The sequence below is a fragment of the Theropithecus gelada genome, chromosome 13 (genome assembly GCF_003255815.1).
Source record: "Theropithecus gelada isolate Dixy chromosome 13, Tgel_1.0, whole genome shotgun sequence".
Classification (NCBI taxonomy): domain Eukaryota; kingdom Metazoa; phylum Chordata; class Mammalia; order Primates; family Cercopithecidae; genus Theropithecus; species Theropithecus gelada.
The window spans coordinates 20,226,101-20,244,108 of record NC_037681.1 but is presented as its reverse complement, the minus strand read 5'-3'; the positions used below and the strand labels follow the sequence as shown (position 1 = coordinate 20,244,108).

At 55.9% G+C, this 18,008-nt stretch overlaps 1 protein-coding gene across 8 annotated transcripts; it reads right to left on the bottom strand.

The window, feature by feature from the left end:
• Position 1: 1 nt before the first annotated feature.
• Positions 2-13,817, bottom strand: GPAT2 (glycerol-3-phosphate acyltransferase 2, mitochondrial). Of its 8 annotated transcripts, none has more exons than XM_025354112.1 (23): positions 13,652-13,817; positions 12,986-13,247; positions 10,329-10,451; positions 10,065-10,178; positions 9,295-9,368; positions 8,779-8,883; positions 8,441-8,569; positions 5,996-6,095; positions 5,427-5,560; positions 5,016-5,115; positions 4,707-4,919; positions 4,210-4,332; positions 3,957-4,039; positions 3,508-3,626; positions 2,789-2,859; positions 2,450-2,708; positions 2,212-2,360; positions 1,946-2,023; positions 1,337-1,468; positions 1,134-1,254; positions 990-1,055; positions 701-756; positions 2-329 (listed from the first exon to the last, which is right to left on the bottom strand). In XM_025354112.1, exons 3-23 carry the CDS (start codon positions 10,389-10,391, stop codon positions 213-215), a joined length of 2,406 nt encoding a protein of 801 aa, XP_025209897.1. In that variant the 5' UTR covers positions 10,392-10,451; positions 12,986-13,247; positions 13,652-13,817; the 3' UTR covers positions 2-212. The 8 variants fall into 8 exon arrangements, with proteins under 8 accessions (XP_025209897.1, XP_025209901.1, XP_025209898.1 ...); XM_025354116.1 differs by having other exon boundaries at positions 2,450-2,690; XM_025354113.1 differs by having other exon boundaries at positions 13,022-13,247.
• Between the last annotated feature and the right edge of the window lie 4,191 nt (positions 13,818-18,008).

The following is an 18,008-nucleotide window of genomic DNA, read 5'->3' as shown; positions in this document are numbered from 1 at the left end:
ACTCCTGGGCTTGGGAAAAGACAACCTGTCTGGTCCCCTTGTTTATCACATCAAAGGAGGGAGAAAGCAAGAGATGGCAAGGGACAATCAAGCCTCAATGATTATATTTATACACCAGCTAAGGGTTTGCAGCCTCCTCTCCGTCTTCTGGCTCTAGGACATGGCTGTGTTGTGGGGCTGAGAAGTCTCGGCACAGGCTCTTTCTCACAGTTCTAGCTACAAATGAACTGCCGGATAAACTGTTCTAGTTTTTGCTGATTCTCCCGGCTGGCAAAAGTAGGGGACAGGTGGAGCCTGGGGCCTGCAGGGCTCGGCATCTGCTGCAGAACCTGGGCCATGGAAGATGGGCCATGAGTACCCTCAACACAGAGACTGTGTCCACCAGGCCCAGGGACCAAGCCTGTCCCCCAGAAACCTGCCGTGAGACCTCAGTGTTTTGTGCAAAAGCTGCCTCAAAGCAGCCCTAATACCCCACCTAGAAGGATGAACCAGTGATTTGGGAGACCAAGAGGCAGGAGACCATCCCATCTTCTCCAACCCATCACCACGTATGTTGCTGGAAGACACCAAGTAAATCCCAGGGTCTTAATGAGACCATCACGCCAGCCCTGTGGGGTGATGGGGACATAGCTGGGTTTCCCTGAGCCACTCTATCGGGGTGGGAACAGGGACAGAAGATGGTGACAGTGGCTCCTCTCACCCCTAGGTCTCTGAAGGTCCAGATAGCACTGATGGCGAGCTTTGGGTCCGCACACTCTGGAGAGGAGAGAGAGGTGAAGGCTCTAGGTAGGGAGGACAGGGAGCCACTGGGCACAGGGTTCTCTTGTGTAAAGCAGCAGCCCAGGGAGGGCTAGAGCTCAGACTGGACAGAAGACCCTCTGAACTCTGCAGCCGCCTTCCTAGAGTTGGGTTCACTGTCCGGCAGGGGGCAGCAACCACCAGCAAACACCCCTGCCTCCAGGAGCCTGGGCTGACTGGCTGGGACTCACCAAAGGTCCCTTCTTCCTGGGCGGTGGCCTGGAGGAACTGGAACAGCTGTTCTGTGTAGCCCGGCTCTGCGGAAAAGAGAAGACCTAGACCTGGTGCCCTACAGACAGCCTGCCTCGAGGACTGCAAGGGAACAAGGGCCTCACCAGTATCGGGCAGCTGGCCCTGGTGGAGGAAGGCGGCAGCCTGTGCAAAGGCCTTGAGCAGTGGGCTGAGCAGGCGGCAGAGGAAGAGAAAGAAGTCTGGGCAGTGTGACTGCTGGCTGAGCTGGAGAGGACAGGCCGGGGTGAGCGCAGCTCCCCACCACCTCCCTGCCACCTCCCTCCAGGGGCAGCTTCTTGAAACACACCCTGAAGTACCGGCCCTCAGCCTCTTCAAAATCATCACTGTCACTATCAGTAAAGTCCCCACTTGGTTTCCACAGCAGCTTCCTGCTCAGTCGCTGTCGCCCTGTGTCACAGGCTGACCGGGAGCCTGGGGTCTAGGGGCCATGGAGCCATAGTTCTCTGACAGGCTGGCCAGGGATCAACCCTGTACCCCCAGACCAGGTACATGCAGGTGAATCCAGTAAAAGCAGACCTAGAGACCCAAGAGGATGGCCAGAGCCATGCCACAGCACCTGCTGGGCCAACCTGCAGAGTGGGAGGAAGTGAACTCCCACCCTCAAGGGCAGTGGCCGTGTCGCCAAGAAATGTGGGGAGCAGGAAGTGTGCAGACAACCTCAGAGGCACACATGTCCAGTGCTATCCAGAGAGAGACAGAACCGGGGCATAGGTGGCCATTTCCCAAGGCACAGAGGAGAGGTGTGAGCTAGGCTTCCCCGCTGCAAGGCCAGGGGCAGTCCACCCCCACAGCACACACAGGGCAGAGGAGGAGCCTGGGGCAGCTGGCTTCAGGGTGTGAGGCTGGAGGATGCCAGGCCCAAGGGAAGGGTCTTGTCTCCAGCTGCCCTGCCTACCTCCTCAGCGACCAGGAGCCCGCACTGGATGAGCCGGTCCAGCACCTCCTGACAGTAGCAGTAGGAAGACTGGCAGGGCTGGGGAGAAAAAGGCACCCATATGGCCTCAGGCAAGCCAGGCACATGATCGGGGCCTAGCCAAAGGCCGCGCAAGGCCAGACCTACCACCCAGGAGGTTTCAGAGGTAGGACTTGGGCAGGGTTGGGCCATTCCTGCCACCAAGAGGGGAAGGCCTAGGAGCAAGTGGGCGGTAGGGGAGGCCTGACCTTTAGCAGCAGCAGGTCTTGCGGCAGCAGGTGCATCAGCAGCAGGATCTGGCGGTACAGCTCATTCTGGCTCAGCAGTAATATGCCCTGCAGCTCCCAGGGCCCCTGGGGCGGCACTCTGCCTGCCAGCAGCCCCCGTACTGCACAGGCTGGGGGAGGTGGGTCCATTATGAGGATGAAGCTATTCCTTTCACCACTGCACACACATCCCACCTACACCGTGCACCTCAAGACTCACCGCCCACAGCCTCGCTCAGGAAGACGGGCAGCAGCTCAGCACTCAGCCGTGCCAGCTGCGTGAGGCCTGGGCCAGGCCGCGGCACCACCAGCAAGTCGCCCTGGCGGATGCGCAGCAGGGCCACGTGCGCCCGCAGCAGGCTCAGAGAGTGCTTCAGCAGGCTCCGTAGCTGCCCAGAGAAGCCTACATCAAAGCCACGCAACAGTATCTCCTCCGTCAGCCAGGAGAACTCCCCCAGGAGCTGTGACAGGAACACGCCCTGGGTGGGCAGAGCAGGCCTGAGCAGGAGAGCCACACCCCACCCCCCCGCCCAGGTCCCCACCACATGGCACCCGCTACCTTCTGGTGCTTGAAGAGCAGCAGTGTCGCCATGATGGCCGTGCTCATCACCGCAGCACTCCCCACACTGGCTGGAGTGGGGCGGGGTGGGGGGTGGAGATGCTGGTCAGGGGCTGAGGCCCAGCAGCCTGGTCCCTCCATTATCTGGCAAGTCTTCCTCGCCACACATCCCAGCTCCACCCCAGGGATGAGGAATGTACGCCCAGAGCAGTGGCTTTTATCACACAGGCTGACAGCCAGGCCAGGAGCTGGGGGCCTTTCCCTGGATCTCGTCCTGGGGCCCACACACCAACCCACAGCCTCTACTACAGGGGGCCACTGGAGACAATACTGATGGCTCTCTCTATAAGGGCCCTCTGCACAGGCGCTCTGCTAAGCCCTTACACGTATCGTTCCATTCAGTTAACACCATCCCCATCCAAGCTAAGGAGACTCCCCTCAGAAGGCAGGGCTGGGTGTGGCCTTGGGGAAGCAGCTGCAGCCTCCTGGCCTCAGGCCACCATCTTTGTGCATGCACTTAGCTGCTCCCTCATGCCAGCCCTGGCTGCCCTGCTCCTCCTGTAGGAGGAGGGTTCCATTCTTCACATGTCCCCGAGGTACCATAGAGGGTCTCACGTGCAGACACTCACTTGGAATGGAGAACCCTGGTGACTGGCTGACCTAGAGAGGGGACGATTCAGGGACCCGCCCCCAAAGGCCCAGATCTGGTTCACCCTCACCACTCAGGACATGACAGCTCAGTCTCCTGACCAGGAGCTGGTCCTCTTCCTTGAGGGCCAGGAGAGGCCCAGTTACGGGAGTCCACTCCTGCTCCTTCTCAGTGTCTGGGACGGCAGTACTGAGATGAGAGACACAGATTACAGAATGAAGGGACCAAACAGAAAAACAGCTGTGGGAAAGCCTAGAGCTTTCTAAAAGGTGAGGGTGTTCCCCCCTCCCAGCCCCAGGACAGAGGATGGCTTCTATAAACCCCAGTCCCTTCCACGCCTCTGTGCCATATTCTCACACTCAGACTGCTGGGAAGGCGAGTGCCTGGAACTATCCAAGATGACCCCAGAATATGTGGTGAGGGAGGTCTGCTAGTGTGTGTATACTAGGGGGGATACAGACGCTGGTGCTGAAGGGCTGCCTGCCTTGCCCATGAGACCGCACGATCCCATGCCCCTACCATTGGCCCAGCACGATGGGCTGCAGTAGCTGCTCCAGGGTCTGCCGGCCGCCCCAGCAGCTTCTGGCACTGACGATGTATTCCTGCCCAGGACAAGGTTCTTAGGTGGCCTGTGCTGGACTATCAGGAAACTTGCACACAGCCCACTGGAAGTAGGCAAAGCTATCCCTGCAGTGGCTTCGAGGGCCAGACTGCCAAGATGCCTAGGACAGACCCCTTAGGTACTCCCAGCCTTCCCCAGCTGACTCCATACCTGCAGGGAGAAGGGCTGAGCTAGGTGCACCCTGGAGCAGATCCGGCGGCTGCAGCCCCAGTGGCTCCACAGGCTACGTAGCACAGCCAGAGCTCCTGTCCACAGCCCCAGGGGGGCCGAGGCCTGCAAGGAGGGAGAGGATGACTATAGTCGCCAGGGGCACTGCTCTGGAGTGGACATCAGGGCTGCCCACCCATCCTGGTCTCCAGAGGTATACTCTGGTCCCAGCATGCTCAGTTTTATCTCAGGCCCAAACTGGTGCATGACCTTGTCCCAAGCTCCTCTTTTCTTATCCATGACACAGGAAAAATCCCTATCAAGGTCTTCAGAGGATGAAATGAGATGATGGTAATGGCCTTGGCAGGTGCTGCCAGATGATTCCTTTGTAGCCCCAGCAGCCCTAAGAGGGACTCAGCCACAGGACACAATATTTTGCCTCCTATCTGGAGCTGGTGTCCACCCAGGGGCCCAAGGGCTGGAGGGTCTCACGTTCTCACATGGTATATGTCACACAGTGCATCCGGAACCAGGTCATAGGTGACGGCCACTGGTACCAGCAGAGCATCTGGGACGATGCCCACCTGGACTGCCTGCACCACAAACCCCAGCCAAGCCTGGCCCAGGGCTGACAGCCGTGGCCCCGGGGACTCAGGAGGTTCCTCCAGGAAGATGAGCAGGGGCTGTCCACTAACCAGCAGCTGCTCTATGACCTGGAATAAGTGGGGACAGGGGGTGTTAAGGCCAGAGCAGAAACAGACCCCTGGTCCTCTTAGCCTGGCTCATATGTAACCACTGGGGGCACTCACCGCCTGGACCACAGCCCTTGCAAGGAGCCCCTCAGAGCTGTCCAGGGAGAGGTTGGCCTCTGGGGGCAGGAAAAGCCCCCCAAGCTTCCTCAGGAGAACTCTGTGGGACATAGGGCAGAACTTGATAAGGAAAGGGGCTCTGGAGATGAGAATGAATAACGGGCTAGTGAGAGTCTCAGCTCCCCCACGGCCAGCCTGTGTCCTACTTGAATACCCTGAGGTGAAGCCATGGCCCTAGGCCCTGTGGCTGACCCCTCCATCTAAGCCCCACAGGCCAGACTGCTGTATGGTTGGGATGAGAGGGGCCATGAAGAGGGCTTTAGCAGGGAGCTGCTGCCAACACACCCCAATACACACCCCACCCCAGCCTGCGGCTTCTCCCACGTATGTCTAGAGGCAAAAGCTTTTTACCTGAGGGCAGGGGAGCAGGCGCGGGAGTCCCAGGCCACACGGAGCACACCCAGGCCCTGGGAGAGCAGCATAAAGGGTAGCAGGATCCCGTCCAGGAGGGTTTTGTGAGTAGAGAGGAGGACAAGCGGCGAGCCCTGCTCCGGGGAGAGCCAGAGGGAAGTGCCAACCTGCCCCACCCTGAGGACACAGGCAGCCAAAGACCCAGGGCAGCCCGAGGGAGGGAGGGTCCAGCTGAGAGTTCTTCCTCTGAGCACATTTCCCAAAGGCAAAGGAGCGTTTAGACAACTTTTAAGGTAACTGCACTGATGCACTGACGTAATGGTTGTTAAGACCATGATGGAAAGACGTTAGAGGAAGCCCCGTGGGAGCAGGGCCGTGAGACATAAAGGGAAGGTCGGCAAAAAGCAGGGGATTTTTCCCACCAGCTGATGGGGACTGGACTGCTGTATGGCGGGAGCAGAGAGGTCAGGAAGCAGGACCAGATGGGGGCTGCTCCTCACTTACGGGCTTGGCCCAGCCTCTGCTCTTCTGCTCCCACCATCCCCATCCCAATGGAGGGCGGGCCTTACTGCCTGGGCGGCCTTCTGGACCATCTTCATCTGACCCTTGTGGAGCTGCACATTCAGGAAGAGGCAGTTCAGGAACCGCAGCAGCGCCCAGCTGAACAGCCTGGGGAGGGACACCAGGCCTGAGGTGCGGCAAGGAGTGACGCTCAGCCCGGGGCACTTGGAGGGCCGCCCAGTGCTCCTCTAAGGCAGGCCCCACCACTGTCCTCATTTTACAGAAGAGGAAAGTGAGACTCAGGGAAGCTACAGAACTGCTTCATGGTAGCGAACACTAAGCAGTAGTGGTGCTGGGACTGGAAGTTCTGACACCACAGTTCATGCCCACCAGACGCTGCTACTCTCCCACGACCTCATGGTGCAGCTGCCTCACATCAGAATCAGAGCATCTGCCTCCATTTACCCTAAAGGAGACTAGAGAACCAAGCCTCTCTCCAGGCAAAACCCAGCCTGTTCTTCGCAAACTGCCAGGAAAGGTCAAATAAAAACGAAGGATTAGTGATAGAAGAAGGAAAGGGGACAACTGCAGGGGCAAAATCCCTGGTGGGCAGGCAGGTGGGGTTGTCCATCCAGCCCAACAGGAAGACCGGCTCTATTTATTTTTTAAGACAGGGTCTTGCTCTGTTGCTCAGGCTGGAGTGCAATAGCACGAACTTGGCTCACTATAACCTCTGCCTCCTGGGCTCAAGCGATCCTCCCACCTCAGCCTCTCAAGTAGATGGGACCATAGGCACGCACCACTGTACCCAACTAATTTTTTGGAGAAACAAGTTTGCCCAGGCTTGTCTATGTTGCCCAGGCTGAGCTCTTGGATGATCCACCCTGCTTGGCCTCCCAAAGTGCTGGGATTACAGGCATGAGCCACTGCACCGGTGTAGGACCAGCTTTAATTTAGGACAGATACATAGCTGCAGTAGCAGGGAAATGTGGCGGATAAGCAGCAAGTCCCCATGTGATGGCTTTTATCTTTCTGTGAAGCATGAGATGCAGCATCAGTTGACACTGGATAAGTCTAAGAAGGAGCAGGCTAGATGGGAGCTCTGGAGGGTGCCATGTGTCCCTGTGACATTTGCACTTAGCAAGGAAACCAGTCCACTGGTGTGTGTTTCTCTAGCAATGCTGGGCTGCTGGGGTGCAAAGAGAAGGCAGACAGTCGGGGGTCATGCCTATGATTCCCTCACAAGAGCATTACTCGCACCCTGAGCCTGCAATCTCAGCTAGGCTCAGAGGGAAGGCAACACAGACAGGGAGGCTGATGGCTGATGTCAAGGGACATCAAGGCACTAGAAATCTTAACAAAGTCAAGGAATTGTCACAGTGGAGGGCTGGCCAAGGTCACCAACAACCTCTACTTTCTGTCCTTGCTCAGTTGGCCACTCAGCATATTCAAGACAGCTCAGCTTGACACATGCTGCCCCAAGCCCTCCTGCACTCAGGGACTCATTCATTTCCTTGGCTTTAAACACCATCTGTATGCTAAAGCTTCAGTGTCTCTGGCCCCAACCTCTCTTCTGAGCTCCAAGCTCCTACATGCAACTGCCTCCTCAGTGTCTCCACAAGCATGTCAAATACCAAAACTCTCTGTCCAGATTAGCTTTCTGGGCCAACTCACTTCTCCCAAAGCCTGTTCTCTGTACATACCACCAGAAAGTAGGCTAGAAATGGGGCTGTCCTGTAACTTCTCCAATTTCCCTCACTGCCCTTGCTCCCACCGTCCAGTCCATCAGTGAGTCCTGTTAATGTCACCTCGATCTCTCAATCCACTTTTCAACCTCTACTGTCCACCATCATCTCGCACCTGGACTAACAAAACAGCCTTCCAGATGCCCTTCTAGTCTCCACTCTTGACCCTAATCCACAATGTCATCACTTCCCACTTAAAACCTTGCAGCTGCTTTTCACTGCACTTGGAGATCCGGTCCAAACTTGCACAGCTTTACATGATTTGATCCCTTCTGCCTCTCGATTTCACCTCCCACAGCTCTCGAACCCTCACTTGCTGGCTTCCAACCACGTCAGCTTCTTGAGCAAACCTAGTCCCTCTCCTGCCCAAGATCAAAACTCAGGCTATTCCCTCTAGCAAGACTGTTCCCCTCATTCTTGTACCCCCAAGGCTGGCTCCTTTTCCTCCTCTTGGCTCTGGCTTAAACAGTCTCTTTGTCCCCTTACTGGTATTCTGTCTCAGCCCTGTTCCTTCCTTCTTGCAGCCACGCGTATCTCTGTTTGCCCCTCCATTTCCTTGGAACAGTGCACTGCATGTAACAGAAGCTCACACCTGTGCTGGGGAATGTGGGGATGGGAGGCGGTGGTGAAGGCAGGCTGCAGCCCACTCTGGTAAACACTACCCAGCTCCCTAGGAGGAGAGTTCAGCACTTCCCCACGCCCAGCCAACACCCACTCTCCAGAAGAACAGTCCCCAGCCCAAGGATGAGTGCCCCTCAGCACAGTTACCTGACCAGGAAGGGACGGGGTGAGGCCTGGATGTGACCCAGGATGCGCTGTACCTCTTTCTTCACAAGGTCAGGAGCCTGGCCTTCGCCAGCGCCTCCTGGGACCCTCCCTGAGAGGAGGTTCTGCACCCTGTGGGGGGGTTGGGAGGAGTGATATGAGGCTGCAGCAGGGAACGGCCTCCAATCTTCACCCTTCTCCTTAAGGAAGGGTCCCAGGCAAAGCTCACGCTCTAGAAGCCTTGCCCCAGCCAGCCCTCTGAACCACCCCTACCTACTGTCATTGTCATCCCATTCAGGATCCCAGAAATGCCAGCCAGACCTCACTCCCTGCCTCCTCACCCGGTGCTTTCCACGATCTTCTGTGGGGCATCCTGGCAGGGGGGGATGTGCTGCTCCAGGGACCACAGGAAATAGCAGAGCCTCCGAACCAGCCAGCCCCGAAACCTGGGCACAGCTCCCAGAGCAGGAGGGAAGATCGTTCAGAGAGGGCCCACCTCCACCAGGGCTCACAGAGGGCTATTCAATCAGAAAGGGACCACACCCCAGTCCCATGTCCCAGGTACACCTGAGCAGGAAGAAGAACTGCCTATCCATCTGTGCCCCATTCCCACCCCTCACCCTGCTGAGTCAGGGACAGGTTCACAGCCTGAAACACAGTGGGCAATCCACACATGCTCACAGAAGGAACTGCAGGAGAGCTCCACGTCTGCCCCTCCCTGCAGGCTTGTGGAACAGAGGACGGGGCCATTCTTTTTCTATCAGAGCAAGAAAATGGCACCAAAGAGCAGGGCCCCAGCAGCCCTGCACCCAAGGGGCCCTGTCCCCAACCCTGCTCCAGTCTGTAGCTCTGACTACCTGGTGTTCTCCTCCTTCACCAGGATCACACTGCAGAAGCCTAGGTCCGTTATGCTTCTGTGGAAGAGGGACTCCTGCCAGAGAGGGGGAGAGACAGCATGTCTTGGGGGACCTTTGCAAACTGGCAAAGAAAAGCCCCTGTGCTGCCCTCTGGTCTCTGCCTGGTGGCCTGCCAAGTCTTCCAGGAGAAAACATTACAGCACCGTATTTCCCAAAGGCATTTGACCCCAGATTCTAGGCTGGCTCAGGAAAAAGGGGCCCATGCTCAAAACTGAAGTGCTGTATCCTGTACAGAATCACCCTTTTTCAGGTGGCATATGAAAGTCTCCAGGAAGTTATCTTCTCAACAGCAGAGAACAGGCAACCCGGGTCTCCACGAGAAATCTGGGCCCCCTCACCACCATCACGTGGCACGAACCGAAAAAGAGGTCTTCAAGCATGAGCTGAGTGCTGGGGAAGTCTGAGAGGGTGGTGTCCCCAAAACTGAACAAGAAAACTCACACCGGCATGATGAGACCCCAGCCCCCTGGGCACACCTTACCACACTTAGGCCCCTCTGCACTTCTCCCACCCAACTCTCCCAGGCCTGGGAACAAGCCACAGCCCAACCACACAACCAATCCCAGTGCACCCCTTCCCCTGCAAGACAGAGGCAGAGGCATGGGGCAGGGAAGAGCCAAGCCTGGAAGGGCATAAAGGAAGCAGCTTCCCAGAGCTTCGGCTCCCAGAACCAAGCTTCCTGGTCGCGGCCTGGCCCTACCATCACTCACCCAGCTCTTGGGGGTGCAGGTCTGACAACAGCGACCCACAAAGGGGCGATACTTCCCCAGGAATGGGGTGATAGCCTCCAGCTTCATCCCAAAGCCTGAGGACCACAGGCTAGTCTGGAAAGGGCAATGAGGAGAGATGAGAGGACTCAAAGTCCTTGGCAGGAGAGAGGGAAAGATGGAGCGTCAGAGGCTCTAGAAGTAAGGGGCACAGCAGAAGGGGTGGCAGAGCAGAGGGGATTTGAGGAATGGGACAAGCCACACTACCTCTCGGCCACTGGGGCTACTCCTTGGCTGAGTCTGGCGTCTACCTTCCAACATGGTGGCCATGAGAGCCTAGAAGAACCACGAACCAGTCACCTCTGCCACGCTCCTTGTCCCCACAGAAACCTGAGCCAGGGAAAGGTAGAGGGATGGAGCCATAAGAATCTGAGCTATAATCCAGGGACTCCTGAAGTAACTGCAACCCCCCCATCACAGGACAGACAGACATCACTTAGGCCATCAGCGGTAAGGAGAACCTAGGCTGGAAACTAGGGGCTGGCTCAGATCAAGGCCCTGCCCCACACCCACTGGTCCCACAAAGGAGCCAGCTCTTCTCAAAAAGTCTCACAGTAGCCAGGTCAGGGCCCTCCTCAGGTCAATATGAGGGGGATGGGTTGTCTTACCATGCACACCCACCCTGCCATCTCCTAGCACAGATGAGGGCTGTACCGGAGATGCTGATCTTTTCTGTGCAGAGGGAAAGAATAAGGGCTGGACTGAAAAGACGGAGGCATGAGACTGCCAAGGAGGAAGAAGACTATCGCCATGAGGCTACCAGGTCCTTCTCAGCTGCCCTTCCCCTCCCCACCAGGAGACAGCCCTGTAACCACCCAAACATATGGGAATGTGGGCTGGCTAATAGAAGAGGGACAACTGGGGGTCAGAATACAGAGGCCTACTCGCAAGAATGAGCACTTAGTTAAGGACAAGACAGACTTTTCCACAATCACTCCCCTCTCACATTAACGTTCTCCACAGAAGATGCCACTTGTATCTCCTCAGCCTCTCCATCCCACCACGATATTTCCCTCAACTAACAAATATGTTCCTTCAAACAGCACTGAACGCCTCCTGGCTCAAAAATTGGGGCCTAGAAGCCCCTCTTCCCTATTTCCCAGCATGACCCTGATGAATAGGCTGCTCTAATCATGTTTCCCCATCCCCATCACACTGTAATCAGGCCCATCTGGGACCCTCTCCTTTCCCAGCCACCCACCCAATTCTGCCCAGGGTTCTAAGTCCACGATGCTTCTGGAAGACCCTCTAAGCCCTCCCTCTCCTCCTTGGGTTCCCCAGCCCAAGCCTGCCGGACAAAGAGCCATTCGAAGCCCTCCTCCAGGACCATGGTTTCATCTCCCTACGTGGTTGGAGTGTCCTGAGGGCAGGGGCTCATCTCTGTATGTCCAGCAGTCCGCCCTGCGTGCAAGAGAGAACCAGGCAGAGCCAGCTGACCCACAGTAACATCCTCCCAAAAATTCTCCAGGCACGTTCCTCCTTTCCCCAGTCAGCTCAGTTTCCCGACATGAAGCCAATCAATAATGGGATCAGGATCCTGCAGTGCCCGGGGTCTGGGGGGCCACAGGAGGCTCATCCCAAAGGCACTCCGTATCTTCACAATGTTTGCATAGCCCTGTTCACAGACACATGCTACAGCAAGGCTACAAGCCGAGGCCTGTGGTGAGTCCTGCCTGCTCTGCAAGGCGGGTATCTGTCCCTTAGCCGAAGACCACCCCCAATCCCCAAATCCAACCCCATTAGTTCTGTGCTAACTCTACCGAAGCAGAGTCAAAGCTAGGGCAAGAGGTTACCCCCATCTGCCAATTACCTCAACGACACAGCTCAGGACTCCTACAGCAGAGGATGTAAACTGGCACCTCGAGGGTAAATTCAACTCATATATATACTCATATATATATATATATACACACACACACACACACATATTTCTTTGACTATACAACGTGCTGAGACCTTATGAAGTAAAACCAACGTTTAACAGCAGAAGGCTTGTTATATACACATTTTTTTAAAATCAAGGTTTCCAGTCGCGGTTGTAATGGAAAAAGCTGAGCTCTGGCATCTGAGCACACACCCCACAGGGCCCAGCTGGCCGCCGCTGTCCCCGTAGCCCGACCGCAGGAGCCCTCCCGTCTGCCTCCACCTTGATGATCATCGACGCCTGAGCCCGTGCACATCTGCGTGTTCAGCCCTTGATCAAGGGTCAGACTCTAAACCTGCCCCTTTTGGGAATGTTCGCACCCTACAGAGAGCCGCGAGAGAACCTCACCTTCCTGGCTCTGCTCCAACACGGCCGCGGCGCCCCACAGCCCCGCCCAGGGCCCCTCAGGCCTCGGCTCCCTCGCCAGACCGCGGCAGGCGCTCCCTGAGCTACCCCCAGATCCGCCACAGGCCCCTTTCCCGCCACAGGCCCCTTTCCCGCCACAGGCCCCTTTCCCGCCACAGGCCCCGCATTCCCGCCACAGGCCCCTTTCCCGCCACAGGCCCCGCAGGGGCTCATTCCCGCCACAGGCCCCTTTCCCGCCACAGGCCCCGCATTCCCGCCACAGGCCCCGCATTCCCGCCACAGGCCCCGCATTCCCGCCACAGGGCCCGCATTCCCACCACAGGCCCCGCATTCCTGCCACAGGCCCCGCATTCCCGCCACAGGCCCCGCATTCCCACCACAGGCCCCTTTCCCGCCACAGGCCCCGCATTCCTGCCACAGGCCCCGCATTCCCGCCACAGGCCCCGCATTCCCGCCACAGGCCCCGCATGGCCGGCGCTCCCTCCCCTTCAACTTCTGCCCAGTCCCCAACAGGCCGCTCAGACCAGGCTCTTGAAGCAGGAAGGCCCCTGGATGATCCCGGTCCGCGTCTGACCTGGCCTCGCCAGGGAGCGGCCCCCGCGCCTCTCACCTCACACCAGCCGCCAACTCCCGCCAAAGCAGCAGCTCCACTAGGCGGCCGGAAGGCGTGGACTGCCCAGGGGAAGGGCGCACCGCCCGCCTCGGCGCGTCCGGCTAAAAGGCAGCCCTGAGAACCAATTGGGATGCGCGCTGGTCCAGAAGCCCCGCCCTGCGCCCCGTGCTCCGCCGCGCTCGACGTGGACACATGACCTGTGCTCGGTGGGCGGCCTGCTCGCCTCAGGTCTCTGTGCTCGGTGGGCGGCCTGCTCCCTTACCCGGTCTCTGTGTTCGGTGGGCGGCCTGCTCGCTTCCCCGGTCTCTGTGTTCGGTGGGCGGCCTGCTCCCTTACCCGGTCTCTGTGTTCGGCGGGCGGCCTGCTCCCTTACCCAGTCTCCGTGCCCGGTGGGTGGCCTGCTCGGTTCTCCGGTCTCCGTGCCCGGTGGGCGGCCTGCTCGGTTCTCCGGTCTCCGTGCCCGGTGGGTGGCCTGCTGGCTTCCCCGGTCTCTGTGCTCGGTGGGTGGCCTGCTCGGTTCTCCGGTCTCCGTGCCCGGTGGGTGGCCTGCTGGCTTCCCCGGTCTCTGTGTTCGGTGGGCGGCCTGCTCGCTTCCCGGTCTCCGTGCTCGGTGGGCGGCCTGCTCACTTCTCCAGCCGGCCCTGGCCCGCGGTGTGAGGGGATTGCTGCAGGCGGCCGCGAGGCCCCGGGTGCCCGAGCTTCAAGCAGGGACTCAGGCCAGATTCTGATTAAACAGGCTATCCCAGGGCTCAGTCACCCCAAACTGGGGTTCAGGCTGTAGCAAAATTCCGAGTTGAGGACGATTAGAAAGGAGAGAACGTCGTCAGGAGACAGCTGACTTGTTTTCCTGTCATGGAAATGACCATGGACCTCCCCAGGGTCATTTCCTTTGTTAATGGGAAGCCTAGACCAGTCGGGAACCTCCCGCAGCCGCGAGGTGCCGAGGTTTCAGCTGGGCCTGTGGCCAGTACGTTCGTTCGTGTGGTTATTTGATTAAGACCCGACTCCTGTCTCGGCCCTAAGCTCCGCGTGAACAAAGACCTTCTGGGTTCATTCGTGTTGTAACTGTGTTCCCAGCACCCAGCAGGAGACCAGCCAGTGGGAGGCAAGCAGTATAGAACAGATGAATGTGGGAACGACTGTGCTCTCTGTTCCTGCCCCCGTGGAATGAGTCCACCTGACATGCCAGAGGATTCCGCAGTTCCAGGGCATGTGACAGGACATGTGCCCGAGAGAAGCCACACATGAGCCTGGAGGGGCCTAAGAGAGCACAGAACGTGTTCACATCCCTCCTTCCTCTCTGACTCACCAGCCCTGATGTGACTCCCACAGCCTGCCCCTCCAGGATGTAGCCTTATCTCTCCCTTTGTGCCATTTCGTGTCTGTCCAGGCTGTGTGTGCATCCACTCACCTCCACTGGGATTTGCAACATCCTCCCGGTACCTGCAGAATCCATTTTGTACCCTGTCTTACCTTTCTTTTGTATCACAGTGCCCTGTGCACATCGAGATCCTGAGACTGAAGCTGAAAAACGAAAACTATAGACCTTCATTTCGAAGTTGTAAGTTGCGTCCTAAGAGTGCAGACTTGAATTTACCGAGGGCTGACGCCCCTTAGTTCTGGGAACACCATCTGTACAGGCAGCTGAGTTTTGCCGTTGTGGACATGTCCCCACCTCTTAAGGAGTTCTTATGCTGAGAAGTATCCCCAAGGCAGAGACTTTAGACTAGAAGTTTGCATGTATTGACCGTAGAGACGAGGCCCGCCCGGCATCTCAGAGTTCAGCTCTCAGACGTGCTGCTTCTTTGGAAGAAATGTCTTTTGTTGTGGTGGTGGTGGTTTGCTGCAATTTGGACATTTGAAAAGAAGCATCCCTCTCAGACCCGGATTGGGCCACCAAGGACTCAGTGTGCTCTTTCTCCTTCAAGCGGTTTGCAGGAGAGGCAGAGCTGCAATGCAGCAAGACCCGTAGGCCAGCTGCCATACACACTGATTGTGACTGACCCCACCCTGAGAGAAACAGAAACTGATTTGAGCTGAGCCCTGCCCAACCTGGACTGGACTTGGTAAGCCCCATCCTGGACTCATGCCAGAACGCATTACCCAGAAGGTCCAGACATGTAACTGACTGCCTGCGCCCAGAGGGACAAAGGCCCTCCCTATGGCTGGGGACAGGTGTTCCCTGAAGGCACTGACAGGCCTTTCTCCTGTACATCCCTTGGAGAAAAGGACTTGGGCTGGCATTAGAATGAGCAGGGGGACTCCGCCCATCTGTCCGTGGAACACCGGAGGGCTGGGAAGAGGAGACGTGATGTTTAATTCTAGGTGTCAGCTTGGCTGGGATACCAGATCCCCAGAGAGCTGGTAAGGCATTATTTCTGGGTATATCTGTGAGGGTGTTTCTGGAAGAGATTGGCATTTGAATCACTGGACTGAGTAAGGAATATTCACCTTCACCCAGTGGGAGCAGACACCATTCAATTGATTGAGGGCCTTGATAGAAAAAAGGCAGAGGAAAAGAGAATTTGCATGCAGGCGCTCTCGCGCGCTCTCTCTCTCTCTCTCTCTCTCCCCCCCCTCCCCTCCCCCTCCCTCTCTCTCCCTCCCTCCCTCTCTCCCTCCCTCCCTCCTGCAGCTGGGACACCCATCTTCTCCTACCCTCGGACATTAGATCCAGGCGTTGGATTATATAACTTGTACCAGCAGCACCCCCAGCCCCAGGTTCTCAGGCCTTCAAACTTGGACTGAGTTACGCCACCAGCTTCCCTGGTTCTGTAGCTTGCAGAAGGCACATGGTGGGGCTTTTCAGCTTCCATAATCACAGGAGCCAATTCCCATAATAAAGCTCATCTGTCCATCCCCTAACTATGCTCATGGTTCTGTTTCTCCATTCTAGGCTGTGGTTTGCTGCCACGTTGAACAAGACTTTATGGAAGATTCTGGAATAATAGAAGGGATCTACAACATAGATACCACCAGTGGTTACCTCTGAAGGTGGCTATGCTCAGAACACCTGGGCCTGGGAGGGAAAGGGCTGTCTCAGAGGCAGGCGTGTCTCCTCCATCAGTTAGGGTTATGAGAGGCAGGCGTGTCTCCTCCATCAGTTAGGGTTATGAGAGGCAGGCGTGTCTCCTCCATTAGGGTTATGAGGAAATGCACTTTTCCATTGCTTTTTGCTCTATCAAGGCCCTTGACCGATTGGATGGTGTCTGCCCCCATGGGGTGAAGGTGATTATTCCTTAGTCAGTCTGGTAATTCAAATGTTCTTTTCCATTGGTCTATATCTCTGTTTTGGTACCAGTATCATGTGGTTTGGGTTACTGTAGCCTTGTAGTATAGTTTGAAGTCAGGTATTGTGATGCCTCCAGCTTTGAAACCATAAGGCAGAAAAAAGGGAGGGGATTTCATGATGTTAAAATCAAATAGATCTGTTCTAAATGACACATGGCAAAACGAGAGAAGTTGTGTGTAGTCTAATACTGACAAGAGATTAGTAGCCTCAATAAACAAGGAACTCCTGAAAATTAACAAGAAAAATAAATGGACAAAGGACACAAGCAGGCAGTTTTTGGGAGAGGAAACCCCAAAAGCCAGGAAGCATATGAGGAGGTGGCCAAGATCATTAGTACAGAAATACACATTATAACAATAAGATATATAAGGAAATAGTTCTCCAAAAAAGATATACAGATCATCAATGAGCACACAAAAAGGTGCTGAGCATCACCCAGAATAAGGGAAATGCAGACAAAAACTACCGTGAGATAGCACTTCATACCCACTAGAACAGCTACTATCAAGAAAACTCAAAAATACCGAGTGTTGGTGTGGAGTGAGACATTAGACCCTTGTGCACTGCCGGTGGGTATGTAAAATGGTGCAGCCACTGTGGACAACAACATGACCATTCCTAAAAAAAATTCAAATAGAATTACCATATGACCAAGAATTTCCACTTCTGGACGTATTCCCAAAAGAATTGAAAGCAGGATGTCAAAGAGATATTCTGTATCCAAGTTCATAGCAGCAGCATTTACAGGAACCAAAAGATGGAAGCAAGTGTCCAATGGACGAATGCGTGAGCAAAGCACGGTCTATACATGCAATGAAACATGATTTGGCCTTAAAAAGGGAGAGAATTCTGTGACAGGCTACATCAGGGATGAACCTTGAGGGCTTTATGCTAGGTGGAATAAGCCAGGCACAAAAAGACAGGATTCCACTTACATGTGATACCTAGAATGATCACATTCATAGAAATAGAAAATAGAATGATTGCCAAGGGCTGAGCAAAAACAGAATGGGAGGTTAGTATCTAATTGGACACAGTGTTTCAGTTCACAAAAGTAGAGTTCTTGAGATGGATGATGGTAATGGTTGCACAACAATGTGAATGTATTTGATACCACTAAAGTGTACAATTAAGAATGGTTAAGATGGGAAATTTTACCTTATGTGTGCTTTACTACAATTTGAACCAGATACAACCTTACACGCTCAGTAGGCAAAATTCTCAGCTGAACCCCAATAGGCAAGCCCTTCTGTAACACTCTCCTGGTAAGTGTGCTTCTAATCAGTAGAGTCTAACAAAAGTGATGAAGTGCCATGTGGAAGAGGGGAAAGGAATTTGCCGATGTACTTCAAGTCCCTGATCAGTTGACATTAAGTTAATAAAAAAGGACATTGGCCGGGCGCGGTGGCTCAAGCCTGTAATCCTAGCACTTTGGGAGGCCGAGACGGGCGGATCACGAGGTCGGGAGATCGAGACCATCCTGGCTAATACAGTGAAACCCCGTCTCAACTAAAAAATACAAAAAACTAGCCGGGCGAGGTGGCGAGCGCCTGTAGTCCCCGCTACTCGGGAGGCTGAGCCAGGAGAATGGCCTAAAACCCGGGAGGCGGAGCTTGCAGTGAGCAGAGATCCGGCCACTGCACTCCAGCCTGGGTGACAGAGCGAGACTCCGTCTCAAAAAAAAAAAAAAAA

Coding starts and splice junctions, on each gene's coding strand:
- GPAT2 (XM_025354112.1), bottom strand. CDS start 10,391: ATGGCCACCATGTTGGAAGGTAGACGCCAGACTCAGCCAAGGAGTAGC. Junction 6,096..8,440: donor CCCCGTCCCTTCCTGGTCAG/GTAACTGTGCTG, acceptor GTCCCTCCCCAG/GCTGTTCAGCTGGGCGCTGC. Junction 757..989: donor CCAGGAAGAAGGGACCTTTG/GTGAGTCCCAGC, acceptor TCTCCTCTCCAG/AGTGTGCGGACCCAAAGCTC.